The sequence below is a fragment of the Pelecanus crispus genome, chromosome 10, assembly GCF_030463565.1.
Source record: "Pelecanus crispus isolate bPelCri1 chromosome 10, bPelCri1.pri, whole genome shotgun sequence".
Taxonomy (NCBI): Eukaryota; Metazoa; Chordata; class Aves; order Pelecaniformes; family Pelecanidae; genus Pelecanus; species Pelecanus crispus.
This window is the reverse complement of record NC_134652.1, coordinates 32,672,118-32,695,898: the sequence shown is the minus strand read 5'-3', so window position 1 is coordinate 32,695,898 and position 23,781 is coordinate 32,672,118. Positions and strand designations below refer to the sequence as shown.

At 38.3% G+C, this 23,781-nt stretch overlaps 1 protein-coding gene across 3 annotated transcripts in view; it reads right to left on the bottom strand.

Annotated features, from left to right (window-relative positions):
- GRID1 (glutamate ionotropic receptor delta type subunit 1) overlaps positions 1 to 23,781 on the bottom strand; it is a 543,067-nt gene that overhangs the window by 53,951 nt on the left and 465,335 nt on the right. For all 3 annotated transcript variants that reach the window (XM_075717629.1, XM_075717630.1, XM_075717631.1), the window contains exons 9-10: positions 2,172 to 2,273; positions 443 to 640 (exon numbers count right to left, since the gene is read on the bottom strand). In XM_075717629.1, coding sequence (XP_075573744.1) covers positions 443 to 640; positions 2,172 to 2,273 — 300 coding nt within the window. The remainder of the gene's footprint in view (positions 1 to 442; positions 641 to 2,171; positions 2,274 to 23,781) is intronic.

Genomic DNA, 23,781 nt, shown 5'->3' with positions numbered 1-23,781 from the left:
CAAGTAGCAAAGACATAATGACAAAAATTAAAGTAACAGTAATTAATATTTTAAGAAGAATACATTATTTTTTCTCTATTTTCTATAGTCATTCATTCACACACACATACATGTCCTCTCATAACTATGTAAATACACAGATTTACACTGATATAATTTATGTTGCAAATAGTTGGGAGGAAATAGAACAACAGACTCTCTAGTTCCTATCCTGTGTACAGGGTCTTAAATTGCACAGTTTACACCATGCTCAAACCACCCATAGGTCAGAAGTGTTCTGCACTGCTGCTTTCATCCTAATTCATTCTCTTGTAATTTGGAATGCAGGAAGGGGAGAATTTAAACAACCCCCTTACAAAGCTGTAACACCCTACTCCAAAGAGTCTTTTTTTTTCTTTTTCCTTTTTTTTTTTTTTTTTAATGCAGCTTCTTCTCTGTGTACCTTGTTAATGAGTTCTCCAATCATGCCATTCCAGGAGCTGTTTTGAAGCTGCTGTCCATATTTGCCATCAGGAGCTTGATATATCTCATACTTGAAGCCCAGATTCTTGGCAAGTGCATCCAGGACATCAATGGAAAATCCCTTATATCGTTTTGGTTGCCCAAGTATGTTCTCCGCCACCATCACAAAAGGTTCTTCCTGAGAACAAAACAATATCTTAACTGATACTTGAAACAAGTTTTTTTAGTTTGCTTCTCTTGGCAAAAGGATGTTTCCTGAGTTAATTCTGGACAGCTTGGCAGAGATTTTGAGACACTCATAACCTTCTGAGCCAAAAACTGTAGGCCAGATGGGATACTATGAGGCATCCCAACCAGACAGCAGTGCTTCAGCACCTGAGTCCTGTCCATGGCCTTGAGTCTTCCACAGCTCATGAGAAGGGGCAGAGACTCCAGAAGACAATTCAACCCACTCTAGCAGCTTCCTGGTCTCTGCAGGATGAATTGCTCTCTGAAGTACCTGCCTCTTCTAACTGACAATAAAGATGGCACAGATACCTACTTCAAGATGTTAAGCATGTGAGTCCTAGATAGGAACATTACTACTGTCCATCTATCTCAGAGCATATCAGATTTAGAAAGCCCTCTTTTACAGACAGTAATTAATCTTTTATCCAGGAGACTCACTGAGACAAGAGCTAAAAATGCTGCATTTCATGAATATTTAAAATTTTGAAAATTCAAAGAATAACCTTCATGGTTGCTGGTTTCTGGAGTACTTTATATTAAAGTATGTTTCAGGACCAAGGAAATGCAGCATTTTGTGGTGTGCTTTCTGTCAGGCATGGGCTCTCCTGTGGGGGAACACTAGGGCTGCTGGCAGCACAGCCATCACAGTTGGCCACCTTTGCAACCTGGTACTGACATTCTTGTAGAAGGGATTTGCCCACCTCCCACGTAAGCTACGGCATCACCTCGCCTGTCACCAGACAGAGGAAAGAAAACTGGGGGCTGGGGGGAGCGCCTTAATGATCTTATGCAATACTTCCTATTTGTAGCATGATTCAGAAAAAGAGAAATAAAAATCACCAAAAGACACCATATTCTGCAAGGTGCAAACTACAATATTTTAGGGCAGGAATGCATTCAAGCCGTAATTTGCCCCTAATTTAGCACATAGCTGACAGGAGCTCTGCTACCACTCTGGACACTAACAGACAGTAGTCCCAAAAGCATAATGATTTTTTGGAAAGACTACGCTTTTCTAAAAGATATAGTTTATCTCAATGTGAATTTATGAGCTTGATGGAGGAAACACTTGATTAAATTTTACAGCCTGCAGTGTACAAGAGCCAAGATTAGATTATCATAATTGGCCCATCTGATCTTAAAATCCGTGAAATGCTGGAAACTGCATTTTCAAGTTAGAATACGCTATCTGGAACGCACCCCTGTGCACTCAGGACCTGTGCTGGTTGCATGCGCAGTAGGAATTACAATGCAGAAAAACAGCATAAGCAAACAAACAAATGCTTTGTATCTCTGATAGTGCACAGCTTCACATAAAATAATAAAAGGCCATCATCTCTCTCTCTTGCTTAAGTAACTGATCATCCAAAAATACAGAACTGAAAATGATAGGGAAAAATACTTGGGGAAGTGCCCAAAATACTCAGTCAGATTCTTTTTTATTTTGAGCATTTGTTTCCTGAACTCAAATAGGATCATACCAAGACAGTCACCACTTTGAGTGTCAGTCCTTGTAAGTCATTGCCCAGACGTCGTTCTTGTAGACTACCATTCAGTCCTTTCTCAGAGTCCCACGTTGCCAACTAGAACAGAAAGTACAGTGAGTCTGAAGGACTGTTAGGCAGAGATCTTTCAGTATTTACATCAACATTTAACAGTAGCTTCACTGAATCCAGACTGATATCCAGAGAGGATAAGAGAAGTGTGTGTTTTTTAACACAGAATCCAAATTAGTGAGGTTCAGAGGACAGACATACACAAGTACCTTGCCTGAATGCATTTTCATCAATGCCTGTAACGTAACTGCCCTATTATCTGTAGTATTTGTCATATTATTTCACTTAAATCACTCTGATATGTCATTTCTCTCCAGTAAATTTATATTGCCTGGCAGTCCTCAGGATTATCTGTGGTCTCACTATCCCACATTTCCCTCTCTGCTCAGATCCCCTCCTACTTTTCAATTCATTCCCTACTGCTTATCAAAGATGAACCTTTTTTTCTGCACATAACATTCTTGTTCACTGATGGTCATAAATTCTTGACACAGATTCTATGGAGTCAAACTGCCTCCTCTCTTGGACTTTCTTCAGATCCTATCTTAAGTCCTATTTTCTCTCTTCTTGCCCTACTTCTACCTCATCAGTAAAACAATGACAGCCTCGCAAGTTCCCAGGCTCCTGATGATCAAATATCTCATATCTACTAGTACTTCATGCATCTGCTAGATGTACCTGGATGCATATGTTCAGGATATCTCCCTAGAATATTACGTTTAAATATTTTATTTTTCAATTAAATGTATCATTTAAAAAAATAATTTTACTGCATTTCTGAAAAGAAATACAGTAAAATTCAATAGAATAGGTCCAATAGAAAAGTCAATCTTAAATGACCTTTGGATTATTCAAACTAAATATGCTTTTCAGCAGCAGCCAGACGCTCCTTTTGCCTTCAGACAGAATCCGTGGTGTCATTTTGATCAGTAGAGTCATAAATAGTATTAAGTAGAAACTGTTTCCTTTTTTTTCAGCTCTACTCTTAAACAGCAATACTATGTTCACATATGTGGAAACAGTGTTGTTAGCTGAAGGCATGTCCTGTAGAAATTAAACATAGTCCAAGATCTGTGAACTGCAGCTTCTTCCTGCCAGAAGCTAATTTTCATGTAACAAGTCAAAACCTTCTTGGAAAGAACTTACTTCACTGAAAATGCCTATGGCTAGATGTCCTACATGATTTATTTCTATGACTTCAGTTTTATCCTAAAGCCTCAAAAATCAAACCAACAAATAAAATGTGATGGGAGAGATCTGTATAGTTTTATTTTTGTTTTGTTGCATTAAACTAATAAACAGGGAACTAGAAAAGAACAGGACATTCAGAGAATATTCAGCCATCATAACTATCACAACTGATGAAAATTATTCTATAGTCACTAAATCTTCAAAGTTGAGACACAAGAGAGGAAAGAATTAAGCTACACCTTTTACCCAGGTGACCTGGATGATGGAGAAGGAGAATGACTGAATAATAGTCAGCTTTCTCATGACACTTCTGAAAGCTAAATATCTCAGATTGAGAACTCTCCCCCTGTAATGCCAGTTTGGAGTGACAGATGAGCTTCTGCACATAACAGTGTCTGCAGCAATACAGGTAGATACCTATAGCCATGGAATCGTTTAAATTCAAAAGATGCTTGCTCTGAAATATGTCCAGATGTTTCTTAGCTTTTGCTATTGCCAAACAAAACTGACCAATTTGTCAGCTGACATAAATCAATATGGTTCAACAGACTTCAAAGACCAATATAGGTGCGTGTATTATATATTGTGTTTCAAATCTGTAAAGAAAGTTTACTGTCTAAACCTTCTTCAGCTGTCCTATGCAGTAGGTATATGATAAACATACATGGAAGGTTTTGGACAAAATGGCTTGCACAATCTACAGATGATAATTAAATATTTATTAAGAAATGGGGAATGTAATACATTCATTTATTACTTCACTGGTGGACTGACATTTCAATATCTTCTTCCCTCCTTTTCCCTTCAAAAACTCTATCTGATTTCATATCAAGGCCTTAGACTTTTTGAATCCCCTACATTTTGCATTCTGCATTAACACTAAGAATTCCTAAAAGGAGCTGGAAACATGGCAATGCAAAACCATAAATTTATTCCTTTTATTCAAAAGGAGCTAGACAAAAATTCCTCTTTCACACAGTAGGGGTAGGTGCAAGGAGGAGGAGTATATTTCACTTTAGCACCGAACTCCATAGTGTTCTCTATGGAGCACAAACTATGCAGATAAAGTTAATAAATGGAACATGAGGAAAACCTTTTGCAGAAGGGCTTTTCCCTGCACATCCTTGTGCTTCAGAACATTTCGTTTGTTCAGAAGTGTGCCAATTTTAACTTCCACTTCTTGCAGACAGAATTTTGTTTATAGGACTGATGTATTTACCGATATGTCTACCAATTTGTGACAGCTGACCTGTCAAGATCAGTGCCCGAGAAACTAATTTCCAGCACTGTTAAACACAATGAGTACTGCTGTTATTTGATAAGGCCATTAGAGTTTCATTCTTTGTAGAAACGGGTACCGTGTTCCTACCAGAAGTCTGAAGCCAAAGGTTGTAGCACAGACATCAGCTGCTAGGAGATAAAGGGATTTTAGATCTGATTATAACAAACAGCCAATTGCAGAATCAGCACTTGTAGGCTGTATTTGAAAAATCAATGGTCTATAGAACATATATTTAATGGCAGTCTGGGTGGGGTTTTTTTTGATTCCTAAGTTACTAGGTTATGGGAGTTCAAGTTTTGGAAACAGCTACTTTATTAAAGCTTTTCAACTTAAACCTTCTTCCTAGCTTCTCTTTCTGAAATAGCCATATTGCTGGGAATCCTACAGTTCTAGCCACACATCAGAAGCTCAATCATCCAATAAAGACAATCCAGAGAAAACAACTGTGAAATTCAGACAAAAAACTTGGAGAGAGAAAGTCACAATTTTAACATTGTTTTCAACCTCCACAAGCAATGTATAGCGCCAAACACACATACTCAACACACAAGCGAAACAATTACATGACTAGACAACCTGGGAATGTCAAATGATAAAGGTTGTCATCCAAAGTATGCCTCATGAACCTGCTGCTCAGGATTTTGTCCTGAAAGGTACTGATATCTGTCAGGGCCTCCAAAGAAAACTTGATGTCAATGTAACTTCGGGGTTCCTGAGTTACCATCGATAAATTAGAAGCCAAATTCTACAAAGGAGTTTCATGACTTTGTTAATGATGCAGCTGCTGGCTGCCCAACACTTCCTTGAGTGATTAGTTCCCCAGGGGAAATCATATTGAGATGTCATGGTAAACTCACACCAGAGAATATCAGAAACAACTCCACAGAAGTGTGAAGACCCTCATCAGCACAATGAGGCAGACAATCCTCCTGCTTAAATAAACCAAGGCTGCATGCATTAAACACTGATTTGCAAGATTTACTACCTCCTGTGAACTTGATCAATTAGATTGAGAGCCTGCGTGCCACTTCCTTTAGGAGATGAAACTGATGATAAACTCAGTTATTTGTTACACATCTGTTTGTTGGCAAGGTCTGTATGTTCATGCTGCTCTACTACACAATAATAACGTATTCCTTGAATCAGGAACTTGAATCTAGTTTTCCTAACTCTGCTGTGAACACTCACACCACTGGACTGTGGCAAATGTCTGTCTTGGTCCCAAACAAATGGAGATGAAAATAATCCCAAACTACTAGTAAATACAGTTGAAAACTGACATTAGCATAAAAAGTGAATATTTAATGTTTATATCACAACAATGAATAAGATCATCTAGATTATTATAGTTTATGATGCAGTAGTGCCTGTCCAAATAATGCATGCCACTGCTCTCTAACACCATTTTAAGTATGATGCTGTCCTAAACATGACACTTTTCAGGGAAAATGTGATTCCTATAAGAAATAAAACAAGATAATTTTCAGCGGATGTATAGTAATGTTTGAAAGGGCTATAATCAATCCAGAGCATGCATCTTCTATCTTACCAAAGCCTGAAAACTTTTGTCTGGGAACTCCTTTGGAGCTAAGCTTACACTATGCAAACAAATTAAAATTGGGAACCCCTGCCTTGAAACTTGAAGAACTTCTGAAAGACAAGAAATGGAAGAGAGAGTGTGAGGCAGGCAGTTCTCATGCCATGAGACAGGGACACCTGTATCAACCCAGGGCATGCTTTCTCTGAATATGAAAGCTGTTCTGTGCGTGGAGTTAAATAAATTAATCTATGCCGCTCACAATCTGATAATGGTTTTAGATTAAAGTTAAACTGAAATGGATTTCACTTCATTTCACTTCAACGACAACTTGTTTCTTGAAGTCAACATAGTGTATATCAAATATGATGTCCTTGTACCATGTATGTATATTTTGCACATTGGGGCCTCTGACTCCCTTTGCCAGACTTGCAATATGGCTAAACACTTACTGAAACATTTAACATTACAAAAGCAAATTTTAAGTAAACATGATAATCAAAAACCCCTCAAACAAACAAAATGTAAACAAGAAAATGAATGTTTACAGGAGATAAATATGAAATAAGGCAGTGACCCATTAAATAAATGGAGCAAATTGGACACTGCTGGGTTGCAGTTCCAAGGAATAAAAGGAACTCCATTGAAATAGTAAGTAAAGCAAATTTCTTCATTTAAGCCCAGGATTCTTTTTTAAATGCAGTATATCAGTAATCTAGGGAATTTGCTCTCATTCGATATCATTCACAGCAATGTATTAGTAGTATTCACACATTGGATTATGTGTCATTCTTAAGGAACTGACAGGATTCCCTGAAACATCATTTCCCTTTTTATAACTGCAGTTACCTTGAAGGTACCAAGATCTTATCATTTGAAATATGGGATCATAATTAAGAAAAAATTAAAAACCAGTTTGGACTGTGTATTTGTATAATCCATAGTTACATAAAACAGGATTAGGAAAATATAAAGGTATCAATTCTCATACTTGCAAGCAAGTCCAAACACTGATACAATTTATTTCTATAACAGCTACATAATTATTAGGAATACTCTAATATTTCTACTCTGAAGCATAAGCTTACAGTCATTACTAGGGATAAGATACTGGACAAGATCACCAGCTGAACTGATTTAAGCTATATTCTGTGGTGCAGCATAACTCAACCTTGTTTGCAGTGAAATACCTGCAAGTCATCTGTGTCCAGATGTTTATTCTATTCTGATATTCTGCATTTGTTCCTATTAAAGATGTAGCTTGCTTCCAAACATCTGCAGTGGGTTTGGAATACTTATGTACCCATAGCCATAGAGCCACTGAGAACTCCAAAACATATTAAAACTATGAAGCAGAGGACTGTGAACCAAGTCTTAAGTCGTAGAGAAACTCTCAGTCTTTTGAGTCAAAGTTTTATCACATCCTGCTGTTCAATGCTCAAAATGCTCAGTCTGCCATTGCAGGGCCACACAGGGATTGCATCTGCATGGTAAAAGTTCAAAGGGCAGGGAGATCATGGAAAGCTGCTCTCTCCCATTCCTGGTACTTCGGCAAACAGCATCAGCCATCTTCTGAGACATTAAGCCCCTTAACGGCAATGACTAGCCAATATAAAGTAAGGAAAAAATGGAGACGTAGGGAAGGGTTGACTCTTCTGTGGCTATCATACCAATGTTGCTTGTCCAACAGGACCCTGGTTTTCTGTGCCGGACAGTGAAGCACATTTATGTGTCTGTTGCTGCTTTAATGCGCCTTTAAGAACACGAGATCTTCAGGGAGAAGAATGCAGCTTATTCTAATTTTAGCGTTTTGCAAATTTATAGTGCTATATAAATGATAATAGAATATGTCTAGAGAATCACAGGAGGATGAGCATTAGGCAACAAGACCTTATAATGAATGAGCCATTCTAGACAAACTTGACTGCTTTTTCAATAGTACTGCAGAATTAATAGGCAACTGAAATGAAGATGACAAGATACTTGTATCTGAATTTTAGTTTTGTTTTACACAGGGTTTTGTGAAACCTCACCGAGGACAACTGGAATTTGTTTCCTGAATGAGGACAATATCACATGATTTACAGACTAGCTCCTAAGCAACAATGAAGAATGAGGTATCAAGATGAGGAGAGAAGTTTTGAGGTAGCTTAAAGCAGGTCAATATTAAGATCTTATTTACTTAATAGCTTTTTTTAATGATTTGGAACAAGAAATAGCAAATTACTAAAATTAAAATGTCTAAGATGCAAAGATACCTCAAAACTGGGAAGTGCTGCAAATATGTCAGACTAGAACAGTGAGAAAAATAAATGGGAGTGGTAAGAACCCAGACATGAAATAATAATATGCATCTTGCATAACTAGAAGCAAACACTTATGAAAAGGAAAAAAAGAGAATAGAGATACTTCAATTGAAGAAACAAACACAGAAATTGATGTTAAAGAATTGTGCAGGGTGAAAGTCAGCTGCAAATGGGTGATGAGCTTGTAATACAGTATGGCTGCAAAAGCACCAGTGTGATTTTGGACTCCACAGGTCTCATGGCAGAGACTGCACAGAGAGCAGTCACAACACAGCTGAGAAGAATGTACGGTCTCAATACTGTGGTTAGCATCTGTCTGAACAAGATTTAGACATGCTGGAAGAAAATCAAGGGAGAACAGTACAACTACTACTGGGGTGGAGTCGCCAGTTTGTACAAGAAGAGTAAAAGACACAACTGAGTATCTAAGGTAATGATGACTAAGAAATGGGAAAATTAGAAACAAAACTAGATATAAGACAACAGAACTACTGCTGCTGACTTCTAATAATCTACAGACACCCTTTCACATGAAATACAAAATATTTCCTAGAAACGTTTATTCTTCTCAATGCAAACTGTGAAATGAGAAACAAATAAAAGGGCAGAGCTTGTCTAGATATTTCTAAACAACAACAAAAGATATTTCATGGGAAAGGTATGGCACATCCAGAATATGAGTAAGTGCATATACGAAGGAAATCAAAGAACAGCCTGACAGCCCGGTAGTTCCTGAATTCACAGAGATACCAGAACTGAACCAGGGTTTCACATAATGTTGGCTCCCAGCCAAAGGTGATTAGGATACTTTTCTCAAATGTGAAACAACTTGGTTCAAGTCCCAGAGTGCAAGGCTTAGCCTGGGATCTCATCAGTTTGCCATATCTTAGGCGAGTGGATTAATCACCATCTTTAAGGCTAGTAGGGGGCCATATTATCATTCACAACGGTCAAAGGTATTGGTTTAGTCTTTATGATGAATGGCATAATTCCTGAATACTTGAAAACCTCGAATAGTTTCACGTCCAGTAGAAAGATCCATTCCCCACTGCTGAAATGAAGCCATTCCTAGAACTCAGCCAGGGAGAAACTATGCAGAAAGTGCACAGGAGCAATTTAAGGTCCCAGCCTACAATCACTTACAAATGTACTTTAGTTTAGCAAACATACGTAATGCCATTGAATCCTGAGAGTCACACTTATATAAAGTTAATTGAGCATGGACCTGGAATAGAAAAAAAAGTAAGTTCAAGAATGCTGAAGGAGGGATTTCAGTAGGAAAGAGCAATTGACCTGAACTGACATATCTACGGAAAGAGATACACACTGCTGCTCTTCTGAGAAATGCAGCAAGATAAATGGCAAATTCTAGGATTAAGATGCCACATGAAGACTGCCCTTGAAGTAGCGTAATGCCCTTCAAACCATGTAAGGGAACTGGCTTACAATTAAGAGAGAAGAGTGGCATTAACTGAGTCACTATCACATGGATAGTCCCACGAAATTCTTATTTAAAATGTAAGAAAACACAGATCTCCAACTATGCAAACAAAATGGACTTCAGCAAGAAGCTGCATAATAACAAGGAGAAAATTTATATAAATTGGAAGAAATATTTCAAAATAATTCAAAGGGCTCAAACCCAACGAAAAGTGATAAAAATTACATTAAACCAAAATGCAAATTAGTATCAGAAACATGTTTTTGCCATGTAAGATCAATTACAGTATTAAACCTCTATCATCCAGAGAGTAATTAGAGTCTAGGATGCAGAGTATCTCTCTCTCCATGTCATTTACAATACTCCACATAATAGATAGGGAAAACCTAGAGGGGAAAAACTAAAACGCCTAACCCAGAAAGGTGGGGACAGTTTAGGAGGACAGAGGACTACAGACAGAGGCTTTGGTAGAGGTATTTCAGCATTAATATTCTTCATTCTGTCGAAGCCTGTGTAAAAGTATTTATTCAGCTCTTGCTCTACAAATCCTGCCGTTCACTGCAATCAACAATTTTGACCTAGCGTAACTCAGCAGTATCTTGCTCCACTATTTTTATGTCTCTTCATTGCAGGGAATATCAAATATTTTGATGTGAGAGGAAGTGGTTTCCTTTGTGTTTTTCATTAGCCAAAGCTCAGTTCAATTAAGTGTAACGGCCATATTATTAAAAGCCAACTATTTTATACATAGTAAAGCTCTACAACATAAGTTAAGATTAGACACATTATGTCTTATAGTACTAATATTAAGGAAGCTAAGGCATTCTTGTACATTCATTTGTGTATACAGTAGCTTTCTGCAGTACTGTGAATGAAGAATTTAATGCAGAATTGAAGTAGTAGTTTTCTGTAACCCTACAGCTTTTATTGACACAGTATAAGACTTCTCATACCCCTTGGGAATGGATCAGCACCATATACTTTATATTTTATGTTTCATATACATGACATTTAATATTACGTTGAAGGACATAAATTATGAATATTACCTTTTTGCTGAAATAAGATATTGCTCCATTATTTGGCAGAATGAGACATTATTTTGCCAGCAAGTAATGAAGGAGCAATGATACCAACTCAGGACTGCTTCTCTTTCCATACTGTGATAGCTCTATTTCCTAGGTAACACAGAGAAACACCTATGTTCTACTGTGCCGAGCCTGAGCAGAGTGTGTACAGGGCAGCAAATCCACATGAAGCAGAAAAAGGAGCTGACAGGACATGACAAGATAAATGTAACCTGTTAATATTCATTATATAAAAGTATAAATAGGCCATCTTCAGCTCTGGTAGAATAAATTGCTTCAATTAATACTAGTCTTTGAAGGAGCAGTGACTGCAACATGCTGATGTTATTAGTGGGGGACACTGCAGCAGCACAGGCACTGGAAAAGATGCAGTATTAAATGAAGCAATCATAAGAGTGTTGAAAACAATATGAACAAGAATATTATCCTCTGATGGCTTCTCTATAAAGTGCAGGCAAGTATTACTCTGCCCCCAAATTTTTGCATTTCATTTCCCTAACACAAAATCAAAATGCAGCGAAATGATGTTGAAAATAAATCGGAGCTATTTTCTTCTAGTTTCTCACAGGCTTTTCTCTTGTAAAGCAGGCAGGTAACCTCCACCCCATCCACCTGCAGTTTTGCCACTTTTCAAGGCTTTAAGATATGAAAAACACACTATAAGGTAGCAATGCTGCTGTTGAATCAGATGGCAGTGTTGCTATAGCAAAAGATGTACGTGCAGCATCACAATTCTAAGGGTTGAATAAACTAATTGTGAACACCTAAGATAGTGCTGAATCAGGCACTTCCCGGGGGTGTTGTAAATTACCGGTTGATATGAACAAGCAGGCCTCTAAGCTTAAAATTAAAACTGGTAAGTAATCATAAAAGTTAGACCAATTCAAATATAAAGCCCGCAACAGATGTCACAAGTGACTGGCATGAGCTCCTTGCCACTGGGTTACTTATTTGGAAGCCAAGCAAGCCCCTCACCTTTCTTCTGCAGTTTTAAAAACAAACAAAATTGCTGCCCAGCGAGACACAGCGGGTGCTGGACTCCAAGGATACTCTGAACACTGCTGTTAAATACTGAAAGTCAGGTAGTTCAAGTGTAGCCGCTTGTGGACAAAACTGAATGAATTCCGCCTGCCATTACTCATTATGTGTGGGTAAAATGGAAACAAATCCATTTCACACAGAGAACAGATTCTATTCAAAGCTTCCAAATGCTTTTTGGTGGGAAATTACTAGCTTTTGAGAGCAGAACTACCCTTGTTATCTATGCAATAGTGAACTCAGCAGACTGTTTTGTAAACAAAAAAATTATTGAGAAGTTGGATCTAATGATAAATACAAATTCATGCTGATTTTATATAGGTTCTTGTCCTGTTCTTTGCAGTGTAATAACCAAGTACCTCCCTGCAGTGACGTTCTGAGAATTTTACTGGGGAGGGAGAGCGAGAGAGGATTGTGCAGCTGGAAAACTACATCTTTTCCAGTTGTTCTGCATGAGAGCTCTGCACTTACGCAATTAACTGGCACACTACAATTGGCTGGCTATGCCATAATGTCTGCTTTTTTTTGCAGTTCAGTACTGGATTCCTCGGATATTATCTGCGCTGAACGCTTTTGACTTCTCACTACACATTCAAGAAACCCGTATGTATCTGCAGTTCTAGCAACTGAACTTGTCATACCCTGGCCCGTTCTGTGGTCATGTGAGAAAGGGACCATGGTGTGATTTCACCAGCTGCAGACCTTCTGAAGCGTGGCCATCATGAATTCGCTTTCTGATTCTGGTTGATGGCACTGAGTCATCTCAGAAAGGCAGCAAAGTTCAGCCCACGGCTTTGGTATCACCTGTTGAGCTAGCTCTCAATCCTGTATTGAAAAAATGCTCTTCTCTCAAACTCCAGATACTTCTGAAAAGCTCCACAACTTTTTTTGTAGACAATTATTTAAAAAACAAAATTCTTACTAACATTTTCAACTGCAAAGCTTTGAGATTCAGTGTCGTCTTATGTTTTCCATTAAATTTGTATACATTTGTTATTTTCTTTCCTTTTCCTACTGTTGCTATTATCTAATTACCTCATGATATTTTGGTGGCAGCCTTGATGTAACAATAAGGACAGTGTTCTAGAGGAATAAATATCCTATTCACGTTTTAATTCTAAAGGTGTGGATTTATAAATGTAACTTACAAAATAAATTTAAAACCTTAACACAAAGAGGTCAAAGTCTTAGATAAAATGCTGATACTGTAAAGTGAACATTTTAAAAAACAATTAACATTTTGTCAGAACTGCTGTCAAGAGAAGCTAGTATTCTCTGGTGACATAGATAACAACCGTAAATGCCAAAGTTTCTCTGCTGAAGAGTTTAAGTGAATTTTGACCAGCTCTGGTTACTGGCACTGGAATCTAGACCCGTATCTATGGAATACTGAAAATTCCTGTAATAAATCTAAAAGTTCAGTTTTTACTGAACTTACTTTTACTGAACTTTTCCTTATTTTCATCTTTCTGACATGACTTCATTTTTTTCCTTACTCCTTATAGAACATGACACAGAATGGCTTCACAATTTGTAGACCTTTTTCTCTTCTACAACAAAGAAAGCAACCGAGTAAAAAAACCCATAACTTGGTATTAGGTAATGGATAATTACCTCTCCAAGAAACAGAACAACTATAGATAGTATTAAGGAAAATATGAATTTTCTTCTGTGTAATGATATACATTTAATGGTTTTAATTAACAACAAGCTATATTGAGACAGCTTTAAAATATATTTATCCCTTTGGCTTTGTTATGTACATAGAGCAGGTTTTGTAAGGCAAATAAAATCAGTTTGCTCACAAAGCCAATTAGCAGAGAATATGCAAATATTATATCCATAGATATTATCATTTGCATAAACTATATACCAGTTGCTAAGTATTCACAAGGAGTATAACAATACACTTAGCTAATCTTTGATTATTCTTCATAAAGAAACTGTGGTAAGCATGGAAAATACTTTTCCATGTTACTGTTTGCAACCCTTTTGCCTACAAAGTTTTTGCCCTCCTTTGCTTTCCCCCGCTTTGAATCAACATTGGAAAACTTCTTAGCTTATAAAAAAACATACTGGAAGTCCAGAATTTCTGAGCAATTTTATGCAGTGACAGGCAGTGCACATAGGGTATATAAGAAAGATTACAGCAATAAATACTTTTCCCCAGCTCCACAAACTAACATGTACCAGCAAAACACCATCACTAGAAAGGATGTGGTAATTTCAGCAAAGCAGTCAAAGGTAAGAAATGAAAGCGGGTAACAAAGACAGCTTATACTATCTGTAATGCTTAAAGACTCGCCTTTCAGGTTCCTTACTATAGCTTTAAAAATAAACACTGATCTCCAAGCAGCTTTATAAGAGAGCCCTGCATCATGTTTGGAAGGCTTCAATAATTTAGTAAGTTTATGTAATTATGCCAAAGCTCATTTAATATTGCACCCTACGCTTTGATTTATGATGTTCCCAAAGCGTTGAGAAAAGCTTTTTGACAGGTCAAACCTGATCAAATTAGAAAACGAGAGATGTTTTCTGCCTGGTCCAGACTTCTCATTGGGAAGAGTCAAAGTCACAGATACACAGTGACAGTCCCAGCTTCGGCTGCCGGTCTGGGCGCTGCCCTGTCCTGCCATCAAAGCTGCACCTTGCGGGCAGAGCCTACGCTGGGGGAAAGGCAGCAGCTGTCCGGGAACGGCCCACCAGTCAGATCTCATTTGCAGCTCTCCCTAGCTTAAAACATCACAAGATTTATTCCTACAGTGTAAAAGGCTCTTGGTCACTGCGGGGCAAGTAGTCTTTCGTTTGTACGCAGCATGAGGGCTGAAATGGGCAATGCTCTCAGACAAATATAGATGCAGAAATATGGCGAAGAATTACCACAAACAGACCCAAGGAGGAAAAAAACACACACGTTACATTCATTAAATTCCTTCCTTACTGCTTTAACCTGATATTCTTTTCGTTGCTATGGTGATTGTTATCCAGCCATTTATACATTTAAAGAAAAAGTCGGTATTCCCTCCCATGAAATTCTAAGTGTGAGAAAGACCTCCTTAATGCAATATAAAGACTATTTCCTCAGTGGGCCCATCAGACATTAATTTTCCTAAGGTCCTCCGAGTCCATTTAAACTTCTCTCTTCCACACATTTTGTGGCAATGAATTCCAAAATATAAGCATACAGTCTCTGAAAATGTAGTTTCTTTTATTAGTTGTAAGCTGGCTATCTGTTCATTTTATTAAGTATCCTCTAAAAAAATGAATAATTGTTCCCATTTCATTTTTTCATCTATTTGTTTCATAAACACCTAGCAACACTCCCCTCTCTTGTCTGCTTCCTGAGCTAAAGAATTATGGTCTCTATAGTCTGTTCATATAGGAGCAATCTGATATCTCTGTCCTGGTTTTGGCTGGGATAGAGTTAATTTTCTTCCTAGTAGCAGGCATAGTGCTCTGTTTTGGATTTAGTAGGAGAAGAATGTTGATAACACCCTGATGGTTTTAGTTGTTGCTGAGCAGTGCTTACACCAGTCAAGGGCTTTTCAGCTTCCCATGCCCTGCCAGGCGCACAAGAAGCTGGGAGGGGGCACAGCCAGAATAGTTGACCCAAACTGCCCAAAGGGCTATTCCATACCATATGGCGTCATGCTCAGTATAGAAACTGGGGGGGGGTTGGCCAGGGAGCAGCAATCACTGCTCGGCAGTGCTCAACTGTCTGGGTATCGGTTGGCGGGTGGTGAGCAATTGCATTGTGCATCACTTGCTTTGTATATTATTATTACTATTATTATTATTATTATATTGTTATTATTACTACTACTACAACTATTTTCCTTTATTTCAATTCTTAAACTGTTCTTATCTCAACCCAGGAGTGTTTCTCACTCTTACTCCATCCCACCGGGGCAGGGGGAGTGAGTGAGCAGCTGCGTGGTGCTTAGTTGCTGGCTGGGGTTAAACCATGACAATCTCCAATCACCCTTTTTCCTCCTCTGTATCTTTTCTAGTTTTTCCATATATTTTTTTCAGAGGGAAAAAAACAAAACTCACACAAAAACCAACCCTGTCCAAATAATAGAGACTGGCCAAATATCAGCCCATGGAAAACTGGCTTTGGAAAGCCAACTTTCTGATACAGTATTAAATCTTTATTTCAAAATTATCTTAGAAGAGTTGCTTTAAAAATCTACTTTTTCTTCCACACTGCATTTCAGCATTAAAATGCAGACACAGCTGAACAAGGAAAGTAGAAAGCAAATGTCACTTGCCAATAGAAATTGAATATATTTAGATAAGATATACTTAGAAAATGGAAAATAAATGCTTACCTACTATATGCACAGTAAGATGTAGAATTATTTAATGTTTCTTGGAAAAAGAAACTTTCATTGAGTAGAAAAAATGATAACACCCTCTGTTGTATTAGTTGGGAACTCTTCCTAAAACCCTCCCCTTGCATAAGCAAAAGGTGTTATACACAAAGTAGAAAGCTATGAGCTAACAATAATCTCCCACCTCTCACTAGGCTCAGAGTAAAATAAATAATTTGTTGGTATTTGGCTGCCTGCAACTCTTCATAAAGCTAAGGGGAATTTGCAGCAATTGCTGAACTTTCAGCACTTCTGTAGACTGTTTTTCTGTCCACATAAAGCAGCACATCAGGCCTCCAAAAATGTTTCAAGCAGCATGGTTTTTTGTTGTTTTTTTTTTTGTAATTCACAGAATTGCCTTTCAGGTCCCAGAATGTCTGAAGGCTACAGAATTTGCTCACAAATCAAATTAATTAAAGGAAACAAAATTAACAGTATGTTAATAATTATGGGCTGTTGTCCACATCTCCATGGTACAATATTCCCAGCTGCTTTGGAGCAGGCTTAGGACAAGCACTGATGCTTGAAAGGCCCTACAATCTGCTGGCTGTCCATCAACTTAGTAGCTCATGATACTTGAGTAAAAACTTGCCCATTACTGAACTAGAAGGGCCTACATTAAACAGATTAATAACTAGCTCTATGACAGATTTCAAACTGTAGCAACTACAGGGAGGGATGAATGAATAGGTGACAAATATCATCAGCACATCAGCCCAGGCGATGCTACTAAAATGCTGCTAATTAGCACTCCCAAGGTCACAGTTAGTCAACAACCTGTGCTCGGATGGGCATTCAGATGGACGCAGTCAAGGATGGAGAAGGAACTTGGATAGCTGAGGTCCTTCCAGAACTGGCAGCTCAGGCCGTGAAAGCTATGTCTGTTCGTTGCTCGGGGGCAGAAGGAGGGCTCCTACACTGAGGGCTGTCAGTCTGGTACCAGCACAAGTAGTCACTCACTTTTAGAGTCCCGGAAGGGAAAACGATTTGACTGTTTCTCATGCAAAACATACTGAAAAGCCTGGCTAGCCAGGTGGGTGGGTACCCAGGTCACAGGCCCTGCACCGCAAGAGTGACAAGATGCAACTCTTCAAGGTGGTCCTTCAAAAGGCAGATCCTGATTAGAGACAGCTCCTCCAGTGAAGGACTTTGCCTTCACCCCGCCGAGTAACATAGACTTAATCATCTAAGATCATAACTGAATTAGATAAAATGTTCTACTTTAAAAATATATCCCTCCCTATGTTCACCTAGGACCGTCATAAAAATGGCATTTCTTCATCTCTAGGAAACACGCAGCTGGCATTAAATATATATATGGTATATGTGATATATGTAGACAGATATATATGTATATATGTATGCATAAAGAAGCCTGTGCAGTTATCCCTCGTAAAAATGTGGCTAAGTTTAAATTGCCTTTCAGTATTAAATGTCACAGTCACTGTGGAGAGCTACAACTTAAATACACTTACAGAAATGAAAAAAATGTCCTCAATATTCTTAACTAGCTTTCATAGTTTTTTAACCTAGTTAGTTGTTCCTCTTTTGGGACACTTCTGTCTACTTATACCAAATCTCCTGGTCTTGGAGTGGTACCATATCAGTTAGGGGAAAGAATATTGGACTTGTCAACAAGCAGGAGTTTGCTGTTAGTACAAATAAATCTGATGTGAATGACTTTCATCAGGACTTCAGTCTGCATTAGACTAACAATATTACAGAGGCTGCATGTATACATAGAAATTCAAAGAGAACTAAGGCTTATTTGTATAATGGACTGCATATGAATAGGTCACAAAATTTTGGTTAAGGAATCTCACAAGACTAAAAGACCAGCAATCACATCAAATAATGGCAGTCACCAACACGTCATTCCTATCCTCATAACAGCCCACCATATCAACAGAGATTTCTTCACAGACACATTAAATGTCACCTAGCGGATGCTGTGAAAACTGCTGACATTACATCTCATGCAAGATTTCACATTCAATATTCTTCAATAAAACAAACTGACATTCTTCCCATCTATGGCGCATATGGCTTAGGATCTGATAAACGTTTCAATGATGGTGTAAATTACTACAGAAGGCTGGCTACGAACATGTTCCAGGTGAATATTTATATCACATTGTTAAGCAAAATAACCAAAATGCACATAGGGATTTTGATTTTTTTCTAACACCTTTTTTCTACACTTTCCCTGAAAATATAATACGGCTGTAAAGGTGACCTGGAAAACAAAATGTTCTACACTGGAGGAAAACAGAGAAAACGGCTTTCTCTACTTTTTTATTTAAACAGTTTCACTAGTTCTGTGGAACAATTTTCAGTGGAGGCATTTTGGGACAGGATGGAATGGGGGAAGCAACGTGCAGAGTATGTGTTAGAAGTTATGCTATATGGAAGCACCTGCAACTCGGGGTGTAAGTAGCCTGTGTGCTAGATGTAGAAAGACTAATATCAGACTCATATGTTGACCAGATTTGATAACAAATCAGTTGCATATGAAAGAAATAAGGTAAAAGAAGGAAAAAAAGGAGGCATATTAGATTAGACTGGCTTTCCCACTCTTCACAGATTTTCTGTTTTTAACTTTTTCCATTGAGATGTAAAGCCAAATTAAAGCCTGCTGTGAGTACAAACCCAGGAAACTCAGCAGATCTGCACTCATTTTGCTAGTTCTGACCTGTGGTCCTAACCATTTTTGTTGCTTTATGGTAAACACTTTATGTTGCAATACAAACCAAAAGCACCTACCTCTCACTGTCACCATTCCTACTTCATTACTCCTGACACCCATACTTTAGATCTCATTAGCTTTCTCCCAAGATACTTGCCCTAACATAACATAGGCACAAAACTTCAGCTCAGGCTTACTGCACCATGTCATTCCAGCTGTGAAACTGCTTACCTAAGTGCTGGCAGTCATTTCATTTGTGTGTGACTCACACAACTTTTGTTTTTCCCAAGAAAAGGTTCTGGCCAAGCATCTTAATGCTACTCTAAATTTGGACTGGCTCTGTTAAGGCTGTGGTCCTGGAGGTTCCCTCAGTTTAGCAAGTGCCTTAGGCTCCAGCCTGCCATGGGGGTGGAACAGTGAACAGGATCAGTCCTTGATTTTATAGTTAAAAGGTCAATGGTATTTCCATAACTAGTCCAAATCCAACATGAAGATGGATAGAAAACTGAGGAGAGAAGACTGAAATGGTGAAGTAGGAGCCTTAGGTTTGCATGAGTGGATTATACTGGAAGATCAGCAACATATGATAGCGCAGTTCCCGTAGCTGAAGTATCAGAAGGAGGGACAGTTATTTTTCCATCCCTGTAGCAATTTGATTATTCTTGGTTTTACAACTACGGTGATACTGGAATTGATTTAAATGTATTAATGCTACTGGAAGTCATAAGGACTCTTGGCAGAATCTATAAAATGGGGAGGGAAGAGTTAGTTTGTTCCATTATGCTGATGATACTGAAAAGCAAATTGTGCCAGCCAGAATCCACCCCACACAACCCCAAACCTTTAATTAAGAAAGCCTGATATTAAGTTGTACTCAATTACAACATGCGTAATTTGCCACTGTGCTCCCAGAGCTAGTCCATATGCTTGTGAAGCACCTTTTCAAACTCTCTTTTGGGCACACTATGACTATCATACAATGTGCTTGTATTATAATTAAATTTGGCATAATTACTTTACAGAGTGATCAGTGACAGTCTATTGTTCAGGAAGAATTAATCCTCTGAGCCTTCCAACATCATTTTAGTTCCTGGTTCTAAATGAGATTTCAAAGAATGTAATTTATAATAACCAAAATCCCAAATGCACACTGTAATATAGCCTTCCTTTGTTATAGCAGTTCACTTGTAAAATGCTCCTGATTTAGAACACTCCCGGCGTAACAATTTACCTATGCTGCATGGGACCACGCGTATGGGAAAGAAACCCAGCAGGAATGCTTAACAGATCCACTTTGACACCTTCTGCTACTGCCTCCTTCCCAAACCACGAATGCTGTAGAACCCTTTTAGAACCCATTCAAGTATCATCCTTCTAGGAGAATGCTTGCCTTTCCAGAAGCAGCCCAAGAATTCCTCTCATCTGAAACATCACACTAATTTATGTATATATTTGAAGGAGGCATGATGAATAGACAAGAAAAAAACTGGAACTGCTATCATAGGAGAAACCAGGCAGTTTGATTTCTTCCTGAAAAGGGATGTAGAGCTGAGCTCTTCCACAGAGAGAAATCTAAGCTGGGCAGTGTCAAAACATTTTGTTTAGACATTTTCAATTCAAGTAAAATGTTTTGACAAAGTGGAATCCTTGGAAGAATCCTTTGCAGATCTCATCCATTCCAGTACTAAAACCCCGTTTTCTATTCACTGCAATCCTAGTTCTCAATTTCTTCATGTGGACCAGTTGCTAAAGCATATTATATATCCCACTGAATAAATTCCTACAATGCACTCCAGTCCCTCAGGATCACCACGTACAGAAAATATATGAGAACCTGACCCATGATATGAGACAGAAGATATTAAAACAGTTCAAGGCTGTGGGGTTTTTTTAATTATCTTGTCAAAATTGAACCCTTCGGGCCAGCTAAAAATTTCTAAATTTCAATTTAATAAGTTTTTACCAAAATAAATGCTTTTCTGTGCAAATTTATCCACCAGAAAATTATTCCAATAAAAAACTGCCAACCAGCTACCACTACAGCTGATTTTTTTGGTCTGATTTTTCTAAACACTGTGTTAAAAACCTCTCATTCAGTCTACATGATTAATTAGGTTCTCTGAACTATCAAAGATCAGTTCCTTTTTAATGCCAGCAAGGTTCATCTGTGCAACCCGGGATGCTGGCCACTGAGCTTCTGGAGGTGAGATTCTAGGGAAACCTCACTGTTAGGTTGATCAACACTCACTAATCTGTGATATTGAAACCAAATCAAAAGTCATGGCAGAACACATTTTGGGCAACGTCTGAGAAAATCTGCATATTCCACATGTCTGCCATCTAAGAGGTAGAACATGAATTTGTTCAGAAAGCATATCAATTCTTTTTTATTGGCCTAAGTAATTTAGCAAAATAAAACAGAAGACTATAGATTTGTTGCCAAGCACTGGCAGTCATTCTGCTCATGCATAGTGTATAAGGTTAGCTAGTTTATGAACTGGTTTGTGAACATTAACTGCAATGTTGCCAGCAAGTCTGATTAAAAGCTTTCAAGTCGCCAGATGCTGGAGTCATATGATTATAAGGCCATTATATCTCTAATTTTAAAGAAACCTCTAGCCTTTATGGCTCAGAAAAAGACTGACAATGTTAAAGTGAAATGTACTCACACCTGGACAAATTAACAAGCCCTTATAATTTTGCTTAAAGCAATCAAGTTGATCAAAAATTGTCTTCCTGTCTTTCTGCATAGAGCTATGAAGGGAAACATTTGTTGGAAAATATAAGAGGTATCAAATACATTTGCTGGGAGAAAAAGAAAGTTTTAAGTAATGGCATGCAAAACAAGATTTTTATTCAGAGTTCAGCTTACCCTCTTCTCTAAGGTAAAGTATATGACAATGAAAGGAGGGAAATGAGCAAAATTATAGGAGGAAGGAAAAGTACCTAACAGTAGATAACTTAATTGCAAAATCTGTGGGGTCCTATCTGACTTCTTGCTGAACTTAAACAATAATACTGTCAGGTTGTATTGGTTTTGCATGGCAAGGTTTTGGTAGCAGGAGGGCTACAGAGGTGGCTTGTGGGAGAAGCTGCTAGAAGCTTCCCCTATGTCCGATAGAGCCAATGCCAGCCAGCTGCAAGCCAGACCCACCGCTAGCCAAGGCCAAGCCCAACAGTGATGGTGGTAGCGCCCATATGATAACATATTTAAGAAGGGGAAGAAAACCCCCAACACTGGGACACAAACTGCAGCTGGAGGGAGGAGTGAGAATATTTGAGAGGAACAACTCTGCAGACACCAAGGTCAATGAAGAAGGAGGGGGAGGAGGTGCTCCAGGCATCCCTTTCTTCACCCTTACTTTCCCCTCAATAAAGATCTGGCCACAGCAATCCATACATTAGAAAAAGCTCTAATACATAGAACTAAACACAGAGAATGAAAAGATGTGAAAACTTCAGTTGGTACAAAAGCCATCTACTCTTCAGGTTAAATCTCAGTTGTACACTATGTGCCTTCCTCCTGCAGTTTCCCTGTCAACTTTCCATGATAACTTTAAAGCGACCTATTAAAATATGAATTTTTAATATTCTTCATATTCAAATCAATCACTGTTTAAAATTTCAGCTATATTTTGATCTATAAACCAACACCATAGAGGCATTCTTCTAAGGTAGTGCAGATCACTAGACTTGGGTCACTTCCGAGAATTGTATTAAAAATAAGAAAAAAAAATTATTTGAAAAGGACAGTGATAATCTTAATACCAATTTACTACAGAAACAACAATGGAAAATAACATAGCTTTTAAAACAAAAACAGCCAGAAAAGAAAGGTGACAGGAGGTCTGCGGGGACCCGATACACCTGATGGTACTACATACCTGATGGACATAAAAGAGACAATATGCATGTATGGACACAGTTTAAATCTCAAAGAGCGGTGGGACAGAGGGTTGAGAGGAGGAGGAGGGAATGCCCAGGAAAAACAGGGGCAAGAAGGCCAGGAGGTGGGAGGAAGATGGACAGAGGGAGAGAAAAGGAGAGGCAGTAAGGACTGAGTAGAAAGAATGCCACAGCGCAGAAGAGACAGCAGGCAAGCAGGGACAAGCAGCTTATTTTCCTTGACTGTGGTCACCAGAAGCATCATTTACTGCTGATGCACCTGACAGGCTGATAAGCATATCAGCCAAATAGCATCCTTTAGAAAGAGAGGGACATTTGTTTCTTCCTCCCAGAACACCCTCTGATATCGTGGCAAAATATTATTAGTTGTGTCTCTGATGAGCTATCTAATAAAACCCACTTCAACTCTTCTTCCTTCTACCATTCTGCAGATACCATAACACGACTAACCTCAAATTACTAGACAAAAATGCTGTATTTTAACATAAACATTTCTCTGTGGCAGAGTAAGCAGAACACCAAATGATAAAATATCAAGCATTAACATCTGCAAGTATGCTTATGATTTACATTATACAATCTCAGTTTATTATTACAGAATAAATATACAAAGGAGAACAGCAGATATGTCAGGGTTACGCTACTTCTGTTCATTTTCCATCTTTCCTTAATTTCTTAGAATTTGGA